At 35.9% G+C, this 21,587-nt stretch overlaps 1 protein-coding gene and 1 pseudogene across 4 annotated transcripts in view; both read right to left on the bottom strand.

The window, feature by feature from the left end:
• Window positions 1-1,245: 1,245 nt before the first annotated feature.
• Window positions 1,246-21,587, bottom strand: part of ZMYM4 (zinc finger MYM-type containing 4) — a 123,491-nt gene continuing 103,149 nt past the window's right edge. For all 4 annotated transcript variants that reach the window (XM_090269084.1, XM_090269085.1, XM_090269086.1 and 1 more), the window contains 7 exons: window positions 19,667-19,838; window positions 18,975-19,070; window positions 18,253-18,404; window positions 7,867-7,978; window positions 6,175-6,423; window positions 4,162-4,291; window positions 1,246-3,243 (listed from right to left, as the gene is read on the bottom strand). In XM_090269084.1, coding sequence (XP_090125210.1) covers window positions 3,036-3,243; window positions 4,162-4,291; window positions 6,175-6,423; window positions 7,867-7,978; window positions 18,253-18,404; window positions 18,975-19,070; window positions 19,667-19,838 — 1,119 coding nt within the window. In that variant the 3' untranslated portion in view covers window positions 1,246-3,035. The remainder of the gene's footprint in view (window positions 3,244-4,161; window positions 4,292-6,174; window positions 6,424-7,866; window positions 7,979-18,252; window positions 18,405-18,974; window positions 19,071-19,666; window positions 19,839-21,587) is intronic.
• On the bottom strand, window positions 5,370-5,515 carry LOC150014583 (small nucleolar RNA SNORA48; annotated as a pseudogene).

Below are 21,587 nucleotides of genomic sequence, written 5' to 3'. Positions count from 1 at the left end.
ACCTCAGCTCGTCCCACTTTGTAACAATTCCTCTTACTGTTTTTTTCAATGATGGTAATAACATACGATGATAGACAAGAGGAATGGGGGTATTATTGTTTCATTCTTTGTTAAAATTTTAACTCAGTACCATAGGAAACTTTCTATTCACATGAAAAATTAAATTCTGAATTTAATAGAAAATGGATTCCTTTACAAAAATTCATTTTACTTTAGTTTTTGGAAAACTCCTAATTTACAAAATTAGGGCAGGTAGATAAAGTTTATATAGAATTTAAAGGTATATTTGTACAATGTAAAGATAGCTCTAGAATCTAAGGGAAAATTCCACTTAGTCTCATATTCCCAAATTAAATATGTATATATACACTTAAAAATGGCTAGTCTTTGTTCCAATCCCACAGTTTCAAAACTGTGTAAACTGAATGTCATATGCAAGCTTTTTAAATCTCAAAAAAGTTTGCCTTATATGAAATAGAAGTTATATACAGTATACGTGATATTTCTAGTTTTAAGGGCTTTGAATGTAAGTTAATAAATTAACTAAAAATAGGAACAAGTCTTCTGATGGAAGAAAGAAAACAAATGAAAAGGCTGTAATGAAACAATATGCTTACTGGACTAAGTATCAAATAATTTATTTTCTGAAAACTGCTTTCTTTGTTATATACCATCTGTTGGATCATACCAATATGGTCAAACAGAAAAATATTTTAAGTTCTTTCCAGACACAAAGAAAAAGAGTAACTCACCCATCAAATACAAATATACTATTTTATTCTAAGGGAATATTTCTGTGGTTTCTGCAAGGGGAAAACCCAAAGTGGTTAAAAACAAAAAAGAACAGAAAGAATAACTTAAGATGTTTCTCTTGTGTGTTTGATGTTTTTTTTCTCCCCTGGAAAAAAAATGTAATTTTACATAATTTTAAAGAAGTTTTAAATGCAAATAACTGGAGACACATCAACAGCTATGCTTATAGAAAATGACCAGTATTTTCTTATACGAATTAATTTAGGGTCTGGACAACTCTGTAATCTAACACGCAATTTCAATTCTGATACAGTCATTTACTTGTGGTATTGGCTGTTCTCAGTTAAAAGATACAGATTTTTTTCTCTCTCTCCGGTCTTTTGTAACAATTTATCTACTGTGTCAAGAATATTTGTTTTTAATACAACTATAGAAGGGGAAATGTTAGTGTTATACAAAACGTAAAATGAATATAGTGGGGACTATTACACCTGAAGTTTCTGGACAGTTTATTGGCAGACTTATGAAACAATTCAATTGTTTTTCCTCCATAGCAAACAAGGTCTGGAAGTAGTAAGTCTTCCCATCAGAAATGACAAACACAGATGGAATTAAGTCATACAGAATTGGGCAGATTTACTTCTTTCACATAGTTCTCAGTAACAAAAATGAAGTTTGTTACAGGCAGAAGGACAGAACCATCAAGTACACAATGTCAAAAGGTCTATTTTTAAATTTTTATTGTAGTTAAATTATTTAAAAAAAAACAAAAAACAAAAAAACACCTGCCACTCCCATCTAAAAAAATGGGACATACTGAAAAGTCTTTCAAGGCTAAAATTTCTAAGAGGCTTTTGGACTTCTCTCATTTCTATTATAAGGTTAAATTAACCTCTGCTAAAGAAGTTTTACGATTAGCCAACATCATAAAAGCTTCGACTGAAAATTTTGTGGGGAAGAAACTGAGAATGGAGATAAGGGATATGGACTGATATGCCAAATATACCTATTACTTGCAGTCCTCAGAAAACCACTAAAACAGCTAGAGTCTGGAATAATGCTATAAGAAGACCTGCTTGTGAATATGCAAGACAGTCAAAGTCTTTGTATCCTAATCCCAGAAGCCCCATTTTCAAGTTTCTTAGGACAACATGGTCATCTTCCAAATGTTTTATATAGGAACATACTAGGATCTTTCCTACCATGATTCTGATAGCTAAGTAATACTGTGTCTTTGTGGAATCCTCCACAGGTTTGCCAGAGTTCCGGAGAGAGACTACCCTTTTTTAAACAACAAGGGCCTCCAGAAACTGGTGCAAAAGACAAATAAAGAGGAATTATTTAGGAAACAGGAAGATAAAAACAACAAAAGAAAAGCTGCCATTTGGGGATCAAATGAAAACAAAAGGAGAACCCCCATTTCTGTGTACCACAGCTCATGCCATGAGACAGCAGCAAGAAAGGCTGACGCCCACAGAAGTGGGCATTTTAGTGGGTTTTCTAAAAACATTTCAAGACACTTGGGGGTCTATTGGGCTCCACAGATCTTCTGTGTATATAACTGATCTGTAGAGTTCAGCCCCTTTAATTTACCCACATCCAGACCCACAGCTGAGAAGCTAGACCCAGAAAGTAACAGGGACACATTACTGTGTGAACAGCAGTGAAGGCCCTTTTACCTGATGTGAGGGGCCAATGGCAAAAGCACCAGAGGCTTCTATCCTTCACAGAATTGGCTTGGCAGTGAAAATCGAAAGACCACTTCACTCTCTACCTTTTAAGAAAAGCTGAGTATTTTTCTTAGGTCTTCAAGTCTGGGTCCCAGAGTCCTCGTCTGATGTCACACTTAGCTCTGTACTGATCCCCCCTTGACTTTCACACAGGGCTTGCCCAAGGAGCCTACTGCAGCCAAGGTTTCACTCCAAAGCTACCTCTCTAGGTCTAAGGTTACTATGGTAGAGTTTTATATAACAGTTTTCCTTAAAAATATTCCACAATTTGTTATTCCCAAACAAAATAAGATTATGCACCACTCAGAGAAATTGGTTAGTCATTCTGAAGACGTCTAAGAACTAGATCACTGCCAAAGAACATTTCTCAGTTCATATTTTTTCCTTCAGTTTTCATTTGTACATCCACACTGTGGTTCACGAGTCATCTGTTTTCCATTATCGTATAATCAAGTCAAGAGGACTTGGACTTAAACATCGTTTTCCAAAGCTGGATGCATTCACAGTTTGGTGCATACCAATGTGTATGAAAATAGGAACCCCACTTCTGCTTTAATCTGATAATTCAACATCAGAGTCTTCAGATTTGGCTTTAGCAAGTTCTTCGTGTACCTCCCTCACCATGAGAATACGTGTTAACATGGTGTCCAGGGTCCCAGGGTCTATCGGGAATGTGGAGTACCACATGGGGCTATTCGGAACACAGGAGCGCTCAGGTTGAAGGTAAAACACATCATTCCTCTGCTTCACACTTTCAGAACTATCCACAGGAAAAAGAGAAAAAAGAAAGAAAGGAAATTGGGGATCAGAGAGCAGAGGAAATACACAACTAGTCTTTAATGTAATGACTCTCTACTTTGCTCTACTGAAACTAGTATCACAGGTAAGCAATGCACCCACAGAGACACATAAGTTTATAAGCATCCCCCCCCCCCCCCCCGGAGGAGCAACCTATAACTCCACGTCTTTTTTCTCACACTCAGTAAATCATACTGGATTGGAAGTGAGTATAATGTTAACAGAAGACAAAGTGTAAATCCTTCACAAACGTTAGTACTTACAACACTTTTAGGAGCGACAGAAGTTCAACTCACATGTGACACTACGGCCGAGAACCACGTGTCCTCAGCACCCATTATCCGGAATAAACCCCAGAGCACTCAATACACGTTATCAAAGGGCAAACACAGTCATTACAGTTCTTTGAGAAAAAAGGTATTTCAGTGGGGATCTTACAACTCTAAAGTCATAAGAAAAAGACCACTTAAAAATCTTCAATTCCCTAAAAATAAATTGTTTTTATATTTGTAGGTTTGGCAGTATATAACCTCTTCTCTAAATATCTTTTCTATATAAATAATAAAATCACAGCAGTTTAGATATCATATAAAGGTTGAGTAACAGCTGTGCAGATCAAACAATGGCCGGGATTCTTATTCTTGCTTTTGAAGAGATTTTTGGAAAAAGATTAAAATATAAAGCAATCTGGTTTTCTCAGTTCAAAATCCAAGCAGGTACAAGAATGGGGAAATAATGAAATCTGAGGTAAATCCTTGTCTTTAGGCTTTGACTTGAGTCACATGTGAGCTACATTTCTGATATTCAAGCATCTAAAATCCAAAACATGTTAACTACCCTTTGAAGTGTACTACACCCAGTTCACAGGAAGATCACTTACCATTTTGATAGGTAAAACTCATAAAGTCGGACAGGGCATCTCAGTGGGTTCTCAGTATTCTCTGCCATCTCCACCCCCACTGGGACCTCATCATCTTCATTTCGTTTCCTCTTGCCAACACTTAGTTTATCTTGAGGCAGAAAAAAGAGATTATTTTCTTCAAGTCTCAAGACACCCAACAAGCTGCGCTTTCAGTCAGAACTGTCACTCCCTCCCCGTTCCTTTCACTTACTCGTTCAACAAAGATTTACTGACCGCCTACAGAGTGCTAGATATTATGTTAAGTGCAGGGTGAGCCGCCTTGAACACAACATCCCTGTCCTGTAAGTTACGTCCGCTGATCACCACGTGGGGGCAGCACGGCCAAAAGCAGGTTGCTCCAGAGCGGGTCTCGGTTCTCAGCCTGACTTTATGAGGTTTTATTAGGCAGAGGGTTCTTAGGGGTTCATGTGCTCTTCCTCTATGGCAGACACTGAGATGTAAGTTGTCACCTCTTTCTCTAAAAATAGTTCTGCTACGGGGCATCAGTGCCCACTGGGCCTTTGTTCAAGTTTCTTTTACTTGTCATAGTATTATAAGAAATGGAATCTCGGCTGGGAAAAGAAATTCTCAGTAAAGTGACCATTTGATAAGAAGAGAACAAATCCTTTTCCACCAACAGAATTCTGCAGAGGCCAAGGGTGAAGACATGGAGAGTGTGCTCTTTCTTTTACACTTTTCCATTCAATCTTCAAGAGAAGAGTACATGGAACTGAGAACCTGGGGGAAAAGATTTTCTTCTTTTCTTATATCTGTTCTTAACAACTGGTGCAAAACCTTCCCCAGCTTCCTGCAATAGTTATCACTCAAACACAAGTCACCCCAGTTTTCTATTTAGAGGCTATCTAAACAGAAAGACTTTGCTAGTTACTCATTCAGAAAAGCTGAACTTATTATGAATTTTGTTAATAAGCACCTACAATCAGAAAACGGGGAGATGTTACCTGATTGCCTTTCCTTCCCCCCACTAATATCAAGTCAGAGCACGAAGTGAAAGAAACAGGACAGGTGGTGAAAAAGCAAGATAATCTGTATTTTCTAAATTAAAGGAGCAGTTGAGGAAAAAAGCACGAAATTGAACATCACAACTCTACTCTTTAAGATTTTACTTTCAGTAATTTTAAATTCTCACATTCAAAATACATTTTTCACTCTTTTTTTTTTTTTTTTAATGTGTCCCTGGTATGAAACAGCTCTGGCCACCCAACACAGGCAACAAACTAGGATGAACTAAGGACTATACAACTGCTTTGCCCTTGACTGACAGAAGAGCACCACCACCAATCAGGTATGTCCTTGCCCACTGACAGGGGGTCATTTTTCACTCTTATCCCAAGAAAGAAACAACTTTATTTGGTGAATCTCAGAACTTACCATTTTGGTCAAGTATCAAAAAATTTAATTTCTAGTTTCTTAATAACAATATTGACTTTTTTAAACTTAAAAACAAACTATTATTTAATATACTGATTTTGAAATGTAACTGCTGGTATTATTCTACAGTGTACAAAAGCAGTACACACTCTAGGTCAGCTTTTAAGTTCCTTCAGAATTTGACAATTTATGTTAACTAAAAAGAGGTGGTCTAGTCAAAAATTTAGAAACAGTAGATTTAAAAGTTGAACACATTCCTTTTAACTAGCAACAGACCCATCTGTTGTCTTCTAAATCAGTGATTCTCAACCTGGCTATATATTTAAATTCCCTGGGTAGTTTTAAAATGAGGATTACTTGGGCTCTACCAATGAAATCAGAATTTCTAATTTAAAAGCCAGTAAAAGTCTACTAAAGCAAGTGATTTCTCTCATTTTGAGAAAAGCCTTGAACCTAGCCTTGACATAAAGAAAGCATTAAATGTTAAACTAAAGCTACACTCTTCCATGTCTAGAATCTACAATTACCCCCTCTGCAATCAGGTTCTATTTGAATACTAGTAAGACCCCAACAGAAACCTTACAAACTCCAACCGCACACCTGGTTCTGACTCTGGCTTTTGTACATGTGGAAAGAACCTCAGATATGTCATCTTGGTACTGTACTTCAAAATTCTGGTCCGTCTCATCACATGGGCGAAGGAAAGCTTCAAGTGTTCAGCAACATTCTTTAGTTGGAAGTATTTGGTATTGAAGAAAAGGAGGGTGTTCAAGAGGACTATCGGTGAGTAAGCACCCAGCTGTTTGCACTCCCACAGATGCTCTTCTTCAATGCGAGAGAACATGTAACCTGGACCAAAGCAGGGCAGGGGCACAACATTAAACTCTGACAAATAAGATTAATTTCTCAAATTCTGAGACAAGATGTAAAAAAAAAAAAAAAAAAAAGAACTGACTGTTCATGTCCTTCCCCCTTTTCCTTATACAGAAAAACAGAAAAGGATCCGCAACGAAAAGGTCAGGTAATTCCACTGAGGCAGACTCTGAGCACTCTCCTGAAACAGTTTTAATCTATTGTTATTTGAGACTAGGGGTTGGCAAACTTTGTAAAGAGCCATGTGATAAACATTTTAAGCACTGTGGTCCATACAGGCTCTGAACAATTTTGTTGTTGTAAAAGGAGCCATAGACAATATACTAATAGATATGGCTATAATATGCCAATAAAGTTTATTTATAGATATAATTTGAATTTCATATAATTTTCACATGCCACAGAATATATTCTTCTTTACATCTGTTTCCACAAATCATTTAATATCTATTTTAGTTCATGGACTATACATAGAAACAGACAGGTCTGGCCCATGGGTCAAAGTCTGCAGACTCCTATTCAAGATTAATACTCTTAACTGTTTCGGTTTTATTTAGCTAAGATCATTACAAGGCAGAAATACTTTCCCTCCTTCCTACTCCCTCTTATTTTAAATTTATATTGAATGATAAATTTATGATGACTTATCTAGGATTTTTCTTGAAAAGCAGAAGAGGTCTTGTGGAATAATTAAAACAAGTATATCTTTAAATGCACCTTCCCCAAGATACCCCTCAAGTTCAGGTCTTTCCTCATGTTCTCTCCATAATCTTCTCTTTGCTAATCCTGTATTCTATTTTTGGGCGACCAGCTATTCATAAACATGAATTCATTACTTGCATATATATGCCCCTAGTCTCCTCTTGGAATGCTAAGTGCACCAAGCCACCACGCTGCTCAGAGTGCTTCAAAGATGCTCTGTAGCACAGCAGAAGGGGGCACAAATTCCAGAGCATCACATTCAACCTCTCCATTCACAGCCAAGAAGCCTGAGACCAGGAGTGAATTAGCGATTTGTCCAATGACATATGGTCAAAGACAATGCGAGGATGTAGACTTAACTCTCAACACTCAGCTCGGGGCACTTTTTAGAAGTATAATATGTGGCAGTTATGGTGTACAGTGTACGACTTTACCAACACTACAATAATAAAAAGTTTCTAAAGAAGTAAATGGAAACTCCAGTAGTTTTTTTTTTTTTTATTTTCAGCAGTTAGTATGTATACACACACCGTTTGGAAGTTACAGTTTTACTAAAATAATCAATAATAAACCAAAGATTTTTTCCTCAGAAATCCAAATACATTATCAATCAGGACACAAATTAAAAAATGAACAATTTGTCATGATAATCTTACAACTAAAGCAATTTAAGAAGACATATCATGAAAAGAATAAAAATAAAAATAATCATCTTACCGTTAGGAAGTATTGTAGGTTCCCATATTTTCAAGAGTTTGGTAAGTTCAATCATAAATCTGGAATAGGGCTCTGTAAAAATGTTATCTATTCTACCATTTTCAAACAGGTACTACAAGAGAAAAAATGAAAACACATGTTGATACAAAGAAAACACAAGTTTTTAAAGCTGATTTTAAGTGAAAGATATAATGGTGTTAACCGATGACACCCCAATAGATTTTAATTTAAACAAATTTTTAAAATTATTTCAAGAAACTTACCCTTAATTTTTGCCCTTACAACCTTGTGAACCATTTTAAAGATACATATTAAAATATCAGGATTCAAGCTACAGGTCCCTTGAGCACTGAGCTTGCAAGGTAAAGTTTTCTATTTCCTTTGTAAAAACATGGATGATAGAGAAAATCTATAATAAATAGGTAGCTTTCCTCAGTCCATGAAATTAATACACTAAAAATCAGTCCTAAATTTTACTTCCCAAATCACTTTTCTAATTCTCAGTATATATCTGCAGATGTACTCTCAGAAATTGTTTTTCAAGCCTTGTTAGAAGATCACTTCCTGAAATAATACAGTTAGCAGCTAGTGTCAGGTGACCTGAGGAGGCCCAAATTCAAAAACTATTTGGAGCTTTCTAATCACAGCTCTCAACACTCTGCCCCACAACATAGCCTTCAAAAAGTCCAAGTCTAATTGCAGGATATAAAACTGTTAATTATAACCATCAAGAACCGTATCATGGGATAGGAAACAAGCAAGAGCTTGGGTAAAGTATTGTTAAAAAAACATTCTGAGGGTGCAGGTCAGGTCAGATAAAATCACTCAGGGAAATACAAGGAAAATTTACAGAGCAACACAAGGTAGTATATTATTAGATGCTAAAAATCTTTTGGTGTTTTTAAGATTTAGTATTTTAAGTTTTTCTATGGCTATCTTGGTTTTCTGTTTTTTTATCAATGTATGACATGGAGAAAACTTTTATTTCTACTTAAATTTATTCTAGTGAATAAAATTTAAACACCATTTCAATGTGCATTCTCATAGGTCGCCTTAAAGGCAACTGATAACTGTAATGCCACATTACAGTTTTGTTGCAGAAAGTATTATTCTTTTTCTTCTTTTAATAAAGTTGTCTTCCAAACTTAAAAATATATCCTCATTGTAAAAAAAGGTTCAAATACAAAAAAAAAAAAGTGGAAGAAAGACATATTCAAACTAACTATACAGAAAAAATTACCACTATCACTCAGGAGTGTTTCAGTCTTCAAAAAAATTTCCTTTTTAAATACATATGATTGAATTTTATAGATTTACTCAAATGTATGAATATATATAAAATACATGTTTGTCTTTTTTTAAATCGCTTCCCTCCTAGAACAGGAACAAGATAAAAACACCTATTCTTGCCACTTCTATTCAACATTGTAGTGGAAATTCTAACCAAAATGATCAGGCAAGAAAAAGAAGAAACATTCAATAGGAAAGAAAGAAGTAAAATGATCTATATTTGCAGATGACATGATCCAAAAAAACACCTAGTTATTAAAGAGCTCATAAATAAATTCAGTACACTTGCAGGATACAAGCAGCATGAAAATCAGTTGCAATGAACAATGCAAAAAGAAAATTAAGAAAAACAATTCCATTTACAATAGTATTAGAAAGAATAAATAAAAATTTAGGAATAAATTTAACCAAGACACAAATTAGATTTATGGTTGTCAGAGACAGGACGGAAGGGTTAATGAGGAGTCCTAACTGCTTAAATGGTAGGGGTTTTCCACACAGGGTGATAAAATTCTAGAACTAGATAGTGATGATGGTTACACATCATGAATGTACTTAATGCCACTGAATTATACATTTTACTTTATGCGTTTTTTTCCATAATATAAATATTGTGCTACACTTATAACTTTGCAGATTACTTTTACTTTTTATGATGCATGCCTCCAAGTTTCCCACATCAATATCAATCAAAGCAATTCATTCCTTTTTTTAACTATTGTATGGTATTCAATAGTATAGACATATTATTGATTGAAACATCATTCTTTTGATGAATACCTAGGGGGGGGTTCTATTTTTTTTGCTATTAAAAACAATATTACAATGAAAATATTAGTATATGTATCTGTATGCCTTTCTTTGGGGAGAGATAATGATCAATGATTTGTTAATTGAAGAATATATGCATTTAAAGATTTAATAGCCACTGGTAGGTAACTTGCCCTCTGAAAAGAGCCTCTAACAGCACACATATCTTCGCTAATACTTGGTATTATCAAATTTCTCAAATCTTTCAAATTTTCAATCCACCTAATAGATGAAAAATTTCCCTGATTACAGTTGAGCTCCTTCTTATATTAGAGAAGCAGTCCAACACAGTGTTTATAAGCAAAGACCCTGAAGCAGAACAACCTGGGTTCACATCCTGGCCCCCCCACTTACTAACTTTAAGCTCCTCAGCAGAAAATTGTTACGGTAATAATTCTTAAAACTTCACAGGGCCACACTACCAATTAAGTGACATAATATATGAACTGGGCTTATATTTAATAGATAGCATGCATAGAAAATGACTGTCAGGTGTTCCCAGTCCATTCTGTATATTAGCAATCTGTTGATTTTCTTCCATTACTTATTTGTTTCTTTTGCCAATTATCCCCTTCCCAGCTAATGTCAACAGCAGTGGTCAAGGTGTTAATTATAGCTGTGTATTTTTTCTTTGCATCTTTATTTTCAAAATTCTTTATAATTAGCATTATTTTTATAATCAAAATAAAAGAGGACACATATTTGACATGGCAACATAGGTAACCTTTTAAAATTCCTCACAATTAAAGGAAGTGCATTTCTTGTTAAAATAAATAAAAGGTTCATAATATTTACTTCCTATACCAATCATCTGACAATTTGTGAAATTATGGCCTCATTTTTAATAGTATTATATAAAGTCATTTATTAATATCAACAAATAACAGCATAAATATACTAGAAAAAACTTTCACAGGTTTATGATTTGTCTGAGTATTTTATATACAGAAGTGTATATGAAGTGTAAAGTACTCAAATGTTTTTGATTGAAATCATGAATGACCACATATGATCTGAATATATCCAAATTATTAGAATATTATTAACTGCCCCCAAACATGTTACTTTTTGCTATATGCACTGATAAAATTACAAAATGTTCTTTAGATCCAAAATATAAATTCCAAGAGGACAGGAAGCGTGCCAAGCATTTTAACAATTTCTACCTAAGTATAATGTATGGATGGCATACACTCGGTGCTCAATAAAATTTGCTGAGGAACGTATAAAAGTCCTCTCATATGGCAATTTAAAAAATATCATTTACAGTGTAGAAACTATAACAAAGGTGCCATTTCAATTCTATGTAAAAATAAATGCTGCTTGTGTAAGTAGCTACCCATCAGAATGTTACTCATCTAAATATACTTAAAACATGTACAAAAATAAATTTCAGATCCATTAAAGATGTCAATCTAAACAAAAAAAATCAATATTTTAAACAGAAATTTATGAGAATTTACATTTAAATATTCAAGTAGAAAGACTATACTAAGCCACAAGGAAAACCCAGGAACTGTAAAGTGAAATTGGACTATGTAAAAAGGACATATTCTTGCATGGCAAAACATAACATGAACAAAAACTGAAAGACCAAAATGCACTATAAAAATATATTTCAAATACTTATATTAAAGATAATATCCTTAATATAAAAGAGATTCTACAGCCAGAAAAATTCAAATAACCAACAATATAAAAAGACATTCCACTTTACAAAAGTTGGAAAAATATAAATTGGAGTCATTTTTTAAAACTCAGAATGATAAATTAAAAGAAAAGGGCACTCAGCTCTGGCTGATGAGGCTGAGTGGACTGAGTGCCAGCCTGTGAACCAAAGAGTTGCTGGTTCGATGTATAAATGACCCACGGACAAGGACAACCGGTGGGGACTGATGGTGGGCAGGGTGCGGGGAAGCAATAGGGAAAAAAGTGGGACAACTGTAATAGAAAAACGAACAAACAAAAATTTTAGTGGGGAAAAAATGAAAGCAAAATAAATTAATAAACGAGCCAGCAAATCACTGCCCTCCCCCTAAAAAACCTCACATGTAGGAGAGTGAACAAAAGAAAATGTAAAGTATGAAATGCAATTTTAGTGATTAGAAGGACAAGGATTTTCCTTCACACTGTATATTTTTCTCCCTACCTGATCCCTCCAGAATTTGGCTTTGTGAAAAAGTAAGTAATGATATCAGGTTCTTTGCATAAAACTAGTAAGACAAGTTGTTAACAGAGGTTTTGTTGACCATGACTTTGACTGGAATGTCATGCCTAAAGGAGACATGCCTGGGCTCTGGTTGTTACCAAAAAGCCCCGAGGAACTGGGATTGACTTTCGAAGGTAATAAAAGCCCACGAGAAAAAAGGCCTGGTACCTTGGTTGGTTGTGCGGTTCATGGCAATCATTCCAGGGAAGGAACGAAGGTTGCTTTCCTGAAAGATGGCTAGAAGGGACCTTAAGGCACAATGGAAAACCCAAAGGACTTGGAAAAGACAGGTGTTTACAGGCAAGGCTGAATGGCAGGTATGTGGCTCAGCTCCTGTGCCTTGAAGGGCAGACTAAAGGTCACCCTAAATGTTCCTTGTGTAAGTTCCAGCAAAGCAGACGTAAAGATCATATGTGATCATTTGCTGCTCTTGTTGTGTTTATACAAATGAACAGGATAAATTAAAACTGGACTTACTGCAGTCCCTTTAATGACAAGGAGGGTAATCTTGAGAAAAATTGTCATTCAAGAAAACTCACAATGCTCAGTGGTAGACTATAAAGTGGTGCAGTTAACTGTCATTAAAGTTTATTTTCATCTAAAGCTTTTCATTTGAAAGTTAAACTAGGTCTGTGACATCATCAAAGATGCTTAATTTACAGGCAAGAAGAATGTCAAATGCCTTGCAACTGGATGTCCTTCCAATAAGACAGTCTTGCAGATTTAGAGACAGGCTTGTTGGTTATGTTGCATAAATTAACATGTGTGTTCTGTTTTCATAGGGCATAAGTCTATGATCTCATTACCTGAGTGATTGTCTGTACATATAGGCCTCACTTAATCCTGTCTGCATCACTGCCTCCTGAGACTCAAGGGTTTGGCTGAACTAAGTGGCTGTGTTGTTGAAGAATGGGGTGGTCTGTGGGCTTCACTTTAAAACTGGTTTCTCTTTTCTATCCTAATGGCGTAGACAGAAAGGGCGCAGCAGTCTGAGAGAAGGGAAACCTAAAATATTTCCTTCAGCCCAAACTAAGTGTAGTGGACAAAAGGGTTTTGGACAGGTGTAACATGCCTTGTATACCTTCCTCCAAAGAAGCCCTTTTTTCCCCTAATGTGGGACATTGAAAAATTAATCCCTGCCTTTTGTCATCTAGTGGTTATGGATTGAATGATACCTTTTAACCCTGTGGTCAAATATGTTGCCCCCAGAATACAACAAGGATACCAGCCTGTTAAACCAAGCATGCCATGGTCCGGGGACAGCCAGATGACCTGCACTCTGCAAGATCCTTCCCCATGTGGAAAGGCCACCCTCCCCTCACACCCGCACTCTTATTAGAGATTTCTGGACCCAAGAGTAGGTAGGATGACAATCATGTCCAGTTTGAAGCAGCTAGAGGAGCACGAGACCTTTGCCCATTGTCCTTTATAAGATTATAAAGGGTCTTAAATCTGAGAGGGGAGAATTGTTACAGAATGGGGAACCCCCCCAAAATAAATAAAATATAAATAAATAAAATTTTTAAAAAAAGAGTTGCTGGTGCTATTCCTAGTCAGGGCACATGCCTGGGATGCGGGCCAGGTCCCCGGGGGGCAGGGGGGATGTGCAAGAGGCAACCACACATCGATGTTTCCCTTCCTCTATTTCATCCTCCATTTCCCTCTCTCTAAAATCAAATAAATAAAATGTTTAAAAAAAGAAAAAGGAACTCAGACACACTGCTAGTAAAAGTGTAAATTACTATGCCTATCTATGGGGACAAAGCTAACACTGTCTTAGAGCTAATCCACCATCTTGACATCTGGGTGAATCCGAACCCTTGACTTCTTCCCTTTCCCCAGTGTGAGCCCTGGAATATGTATACACAGCTCTGACTGACCACAGGATTTCCATTAGTTCTGTCTGGGATGAGTCACCCTCAACAATATCTCTCTCCTAACTGACTCTGGCACCAGAGCCTTCTGGACCTGATCCCTTTGATCAACCAAACCTTCTCACGGTATTCACGGTTTAGGAGATATAAGCACATGGTCTGGGGGGAGGGGGGTTGGAAGGTGCAGGTATCCATTTTGTCCCACTTCCACCTGAGACTGCATTTCTGTATGTAAGTTCCCTATTAAACTCATTTAACGGACAAGCTGGACTTGTCTGCCTCATTCTTTGACCACTCAGTTGATTCCGTGTTTGGGGGCCCACTTAGCATATATGGACCTTTCACAAAACGCCATTCTGAAAAGTAATCTGAAAATATCTTAAAACCGGAAAAATAACATATATGCTTTAACCTAGAAATAAAAGCACCAACTTATTAGGTACACAAAATATTTACTGAAGCATTATTCATAACAGTAAGGGGAGGGGGACAATCTGAATATATAAAAGAGGAAAGGCTGAATAATTGGTATATTTGTACTCTGCAATATTATGTAGCTTTCCTTTTTAAAGAAAAAGGTTTGATTTACATTCACCTAGAGTGATACACAGATTGAGAAAAGCAAACTGCAAAAATTATTTATGGTATGGGCCCCATTTTGCTAAAAACTAAGCAAAACAAAAACTATTAATAAATATGTATACACACATATAAATGTATCACACAGAAAGCAGAGGACGCTTATGTTGTAACCCTGATCTCCTTGGGGAGTGGGAATAAAGGGAGAGAAAATTTTCTTTATCTGCCTTCACTTACTGTTTTAACAGTTACACTGAGCACATATTAATTATGTAATTAAAAAACAAAACTTTAAGAATTAATGTTGAGATTTCTGGCCAAGATGGAAGCAAAGGTAGACACACTTCACCACCCTCCACAACAATAAGAAATGCAACCACCTCAAAACTAAAAACAACTAGAACTACAAGATACTGAACTGCATGGAAGTCCAACAAACAAAGATATAAAGAAGCAATACTCATCCAGACAGGTAGGAGGGGCAGACAAAAGGCAAAGAGCATGCAGTGTGGCAGCAGAAGAGGCAGCACCAGTGGCAGCAACAGGAAGACAGTAGCTGTGGCTGGCTGGCAGAAAGCGCAGTCACACGTTATAAAATTTGGGAGGGACATCCGGGGAGTGGTCCCAGCACCAGATGAGGCCATGTAGCTCACAGCTCCAATGCCAAGGAAAATAAAGCCTTATTGCTTCTGACCACAAAATCAGAGGGGGTTGGGGTGAAGGAAGAGTTCCATTTGTTTTAGAGGGCCCCCAAGGTCGCAGAACATCCATCTGCAAACCCACCCACTCTGGGAACCACCACCAGGGCAACAGATAGAGGGGCACCAGTCCCATATGAGAAGTAGAAGTGCCTGGAAAAGGGGTGAGTGCTAAGCAAGTGGTATTGTTCCCTCTCTGACCCCTCCCCCACATCTAGCACCACAACGTGGTGAAATAGGTCACCTGTAAGGCTCCACCCCTTACAACGTAACAGGTGCAACAGCTCTACCTAACACACAGAGGGAAACACAAGAGGTGGTCAAGTTGAGGAGACAGAGAAGTATGGTCCAAAAGAGGGAGCAGATCTATGTTCCAGTGGGAGAACTAAGCGATGAGGAGATAGCCAACCTATCATATGAAGAGTTCAAAACACTGGTGGTAACGATGCTCGCAGACTTGACAGACAAGATTAAGTACAACAAACGCATAAGGGAAGAAATGAAGGCTATGCTAACTGAAACAAAGGAAAACCCACATGAAATCAATGGTGAAGGGAAGGAAGCCGGGGTTCAAAACAACAATTTGAAACATAAGGAAGAAATCAACACTCAACCAGTACAGAATGAAAAAACAAGAACTGAAAAAAAAAATGAGGAGAGGCGTAGGAACCTCTGGGACAACTTTAAATGTGCCAACATCCTAATCATAGGGGTGCCAGAAGGAGAAGAGGAAGAACAAGAAATCGAAAGTTTATGTGAAAGATAATGAAGTAATACTTCCCAAATTTGGCGAAGGAAACAGACACACAAGTCCAAGATGCACAGAGAGTCCCAAACAAGCTACCCAAAGAGGACCACACCAAGACACACCCAAAGAGGACCACACCAAGACACATCATAATTAAAATGTCAAAGGTTAAAGATAAAAAGAGAATCTTAAAAGTAGCAAGAGAAAAGAAAGTTACCTATAAAGGGGTCCCTATAACACTATCAGCTTATTTCTCCAAAGAAAATTTGCAGGCAAGAAGGGACTGGCAAGAAGTATTCAATGTGATGAAAAGCAAGGACCTACAGCCTAGATTACTCTATCCAGCAAAGCTATCATTTAGAATGAAGAGCAGATAAAGTGTTTCCCAGACAAGGTAAAGCTAAAAGAGTTCATCATCACCAAGCCATTATTATACGAAATGTTAAAACGATTTAAGAAAAAGAAGATCATAACTATGAACATTAAAATGATGACAAACTCACAACTATCAACAACTGAATCTAAAAAATAAAAACAAGCCCTGGCTGCTGTGGCTCAGTGGATTGAGTGTCAGCCTGAGAGCCAAGTATCGCTGGTTTGATTCCTAGTCAGGGCACATGACTAGGGTCCACGTCAGGTCCCCAGTTGGGGGCGTGAGTGAGAGGCAACCACACAGTGATGTTTCTCTTCCTCTCTTTCTCCTTTCCCCTCTCTCTAAAATTAAAATAAATAAACAAATAAATTACTTAAAAAGAATTTATAAAATTTAAAAAATAAAAATAAATAAAAACAAAATCTAACTAAGCAAACCAGAACAGGACCAGTATCATAGGTATGGGGATCATTTGGAGGGTTATCAGCTGGGAGGTGAAAGGGGAAGAAATGGGGAAATAGTGCAGGGATTAAGAAGCCTAATTGGTAGAAACAAAATAGAGAGGGGGATATTAAGAGTAATATAGGAAAGGGAGAAATCAAAGAACACAGAGGCATGTCCCATGGACATGAACTAAGGGTGGGTGGGGTTGCTGGAGAAAAGCAGGGTACTGGGTAGAGGGGAGCAAAAGGAAAAAAAATTGGGACAACTGTAACAGCATAATTAATAAAATAGAATTTTAAAAAAGGAATTCATGTTTAAAAAAAATAACACCCCCCCCATACATGTGGAGGAAAGTTTGGTGAATAAAGAAAAGAAAAAATCAACAACATCCAGAGTTCTACCACCCCTGGAAGACAGCCATTATAAACATTTTTGATGCATTTCATTTTGTTACGTCTTTATTGTGACTGGTTTTTAAAGCAGTATTATGTTAATATACGTGATACACATTAAATTTGTACTCTTGTTCATTTTAATTCTTTAATATTAATATTTTTACATCATTAGAAGTTACTTTGTAAAAAAATTTTATTGGCTACATAATATACAATTTTATAAATATATCGTAAAAAACCATTACACTTTGGTGGACACTGAAGTTATTTCTAACTTTGTGCAATGGCATCTGAGTATTATTTGACAAGACTTCCAAAAGTGAATTACTGGCAAAAAGAGTATGAACATTCAAAAATACTCCCGTAACATATGCTCAAATCTGCTCTGTAGAAAGTATGTACTAATTACCAACAGCTATGAAGGTGACAGAAGTCATATCAACAAGGAGTTATAATTTTTTGATTTCTGTTAATGTGATAGGCAAATAATGGTGTAACTATTATTTTAATTAGCATTTTAAAAATATGTATATGTACAGTCTCCTGTGTCACTTCTTTTGTAAACTGCTATTTTGTCTTTTGCATTCATTTAACAATAAAATGCAGTGTCATCAATTTCTGCTATTCCAACACTCTCAATTTAGTTTCCAAAAGGCTATATGATCAAGGTTTTAAAATCAAGGTAAGTGGCTCACTAATAAGAGAGCATAAGAAATTATCAGGGCTGATACGCTGGGAAGTATATGATTGTCTAACCACCATGTTACACATCTGAAACAAATAAAAAATAATATTAAATGTAAACTGTAGTTGAAAAATATTTTTTAAGATTTAAAAAAACAAATTTAAAAAAAAGAGAAGAGTACAGGAACAACCAACATACACTACAATTTTCCATCTTAATTAACAAGTTCTATCAGAATTATTAAAAATGCAATATTTTATAACAATTATTGAATTTGATACCTGCTGAATTCCAAGGCACAAGTATAAGATACTGTCTGAATCATATTTTTCACCATTTGGTCTCCGCACCTCTTGAATAAACTGGCATAAGCCCAAACTCAACTCAGCAAAAGTGCAGGACAGAATATCTTCCTTCAGCTTGATAGTGCGGACTGTGGAAAGGAAGAAAACATCTGAATATTAACTTATAAGATATATAGTAATATCTACTTGATTCACTAAAATAAACACTGACTATTGTGCCCCAGACATTGTGGTGGACATTGGTAATAAATGGATTAAAGGCAGATCTTGATCTCAAGGCTTTTTTAGTGAAAGAAATAAAGACAATGCAGTACACATGGTTTAACAGGTGTTATGCCAGATGTTTATTTAAACAGGATTCTATGAAAGCAAACGAAGGACATATAATAAACAGAGAAGGGTCAGGTTAGATTCTGGAGGATGGGACACTAATGCTAGACCTTGAAAGAAGAGTTAAACAGGTAAATAAAAAATTTGAGCCACTTGTAAAGTATAAAGAAAAAAATTCCTTATATCAGCATAATAAACTCATAATCAGAAGATACAAACTTTATTTATAACAAACCTTTAAAACTGGTAGTATACCAATTTTTCTTTTAAAAATAACTGAAATTTCTAAATAATTTTAAATATCTCATTTATAATTTGAAATGAACAATGATATTACCAGTGCACACAAGGGGAAGAATGTGTTTTACCTCCACAGCCTGGCTCTGAGGACTCTTGGGAGAGTGCATGGTCCTGAGCACTTCCTAAGGGGTCAGAACATGGACTAGATGAGGCATGTTCAACTCCTAATGGAAGAAAAATGAGCAGTTTAAATAAAAATGGGGGAAATTTTGCCCTAGCTGGGCAGCACAGCTGGTTAAAACATCATCCTGAAATGCCATGGCTGTGAGTTTGATCCCCAGTCAGAGCACATACAAGGAGCAACCAATGAATGCATAGATAAATGGAACAACGAATTAATGTTTCTCTCCCTCTCTCTTCCCCCCTTCCTTTCTCTTTAAAACTTAATAAACAGTTTTTAAAAATGGGAAAAAAACAAGCAAAGCAAAAACCAAAGTTTTATAAGATTTTTGATCTAGTACTTATTCTTTTTAAGTAGACTCATAACTTTACTTATTTTTAAATATTTTATTTATTTATTTTTAGAGAGAGCAGAAGGGAGGGAGAGGGAGAGAAACATTAATGTGTGGTTGTCTCTTGTATGCCCCCAACCAGGAACCTGACCCACAACCCAGGCATGTGCCCTGACTGGTAATAGAGCCGGTGAACTTTTGGTTCACAAGCCGGCACTCAATCCACTGAGCCACACCAGCCAGGGTCATAGCTATTTATATTCCCCTTTCCCCTTAAGTCAAAACACAAATTCATTCTGTGTATTTACCGCCACATTTCAGATCCCCCTGCTCTTCCTTGGCATTTTTCCACTGAACCCAGTTCTTCCAGGCATTTACCCCATACATGTATTTCAGTGTCGTCCCAGACACTGAGCACCCTTGCAAGGCTCCTTGAATAAGACTCCTGGGCTCCACAGCCACTACAGACTTCTTCCGTCCCTGTTAGAATTCCAAAAATACAGAATATAAAGTTTAGTTTTGGATCTTTAAGAATCAGGTTTCTCAAAGCTATAACAGAAAAGGCATACATTTACAGAGTATGAAAATTAGTATTAGATCTGAAAGATTCAGAGTTCTTAGAATTGAAAAGACCTTTAGAGATTACAGTAGTCCCTCTCTACAGCGCGATTCACTTATCACGGCCTCACTATATCGCAGGATTTTAAAAAATACTGTATTTAATTAGTTATTGTGGATTTTTCGCTATATTGCGGGATTTTGCGGTACTGTATATATATGTTGTTAAAGTTACGTAGGTTTAAGAGTGCAGAATAAATGTAAGGTTCCTACTTTGCGGGGAGTCTAGAATGTAATACCTGTGATAAGTGAGGGAATACTGTATTTAATCCAATCCATACAAGAAATAAAAAAAAAAAAAGTTGAAATGCAGGAGATCATAAGTGATAATTACTAGCATTTCAGTATTTACTATGATCCAGTATCTGGCACCCCCCAATGTGGCATGAATAACAGTTATTACGACTATTTAATGGAACACAGGAACATAACATATTCTCAGTAAATTCTCTAACAGCAATGGAATTAAACTACAAACCAATAATAGAACAATGGTAAGAAAATACTCAAAAACTGGAAATTAAACAGCACATTTATAAATACCACATGGGTCAAAGAAGAAACCACAAATGCAGTTAGAAAAATATTTTGAACTTAAGTAAAAATGTAAACAAAGCTATCAAAATTTTTGTGATGGTGCTCAAGCAGTGCTTACAGGGACAGTTACACTATTAAAATGACTTATGAGAAATGAAAAAGTCTAAAATCAATAATTTAAGCTTCTATCTTAAGAAACCAGAAAAAGAAGACCACAATGAAACCCAAAGTAAGGGAATGAAGAACATAATAAAAATAAGAGCAAAAATCAAGAAAAAGAAAAAAAATCAGTAAAACTAAAATGAGGTTCTTTCAGAAGATAATTGATAAATCTTGAGCTATAATTATTTTTAAAAAGAGAATATACAAATTACTAATACCTAATCCTACAGACATTAAAAGAATAATAAAAGAACATCATTATGCCATTATTATGCCAATAAATTTGACATCTTAGATTAAAAAAAACAAGTTTCTTGGAAGACAAACTAACAAAGCTTGTTCTAGAAGAAATAGATAACCAAAATAGCCATAGAAATTGAATTAATAGTTTAAAAGCTTCCTACAGAAAAAAACCCAGACCCAACAGTTAAAACAATTATATAAATTGTACTTCAGAAAACAGATGAGGAGGAAGCACCAACTCACTTTATGATGACACTATTACCCTTATAGCAAAGCCAGAATCATTACAAGAAAACTACAGATCAATATTTCTCTCAAACAGAGACACTTAAAACCTTAACAAAATATGTACAAACTGAATTCAGAAATATACATGGGGGCAAAAAGTAGGTTTACAGCTGTGAATATGCAAGGTTATTCTTGTATTTTTATTTATTAATTATTGTATTATTTTTTGTACAGCTGTAAACCCATTTTTGTCCCACCCTATATAAAAGAATAAATATATCATTAAGTAAGTAGGGTTCATCCAATAATTACAAGGTTAGTTTATCCTTTGAAAGAATGGATTTTTACCCTTTTAATAGACAAAAAACAAAACAAAAATCATCCTAACAGATGCAAGAGATCAGTCTGATAAAGTTCAACACATCATGATTAAGACTTTCC

This window comes from Furipterus horrens, unplaced genomic scaffold (assembly GCF_987537825.1).
Source record: "Furipterus horrens unplaced genomic scaffold, mFurHor1.1.pri manual_scaffold_3, whole genome shotgun sequence".
In the NCBI taxonomy this organism is placed as follows: domain Eukaryota; kingdom Metazoa; phylum Chordata; class Mammalia; order Chiroptera; family Furipteridae; genus Furipterus; species Furipterus horrens.
The sequence above is the reverse complement of the archived record's forward strand: the minus strand, read 5'-3'. Positions and strand labels throughout refer to the sequence as shown.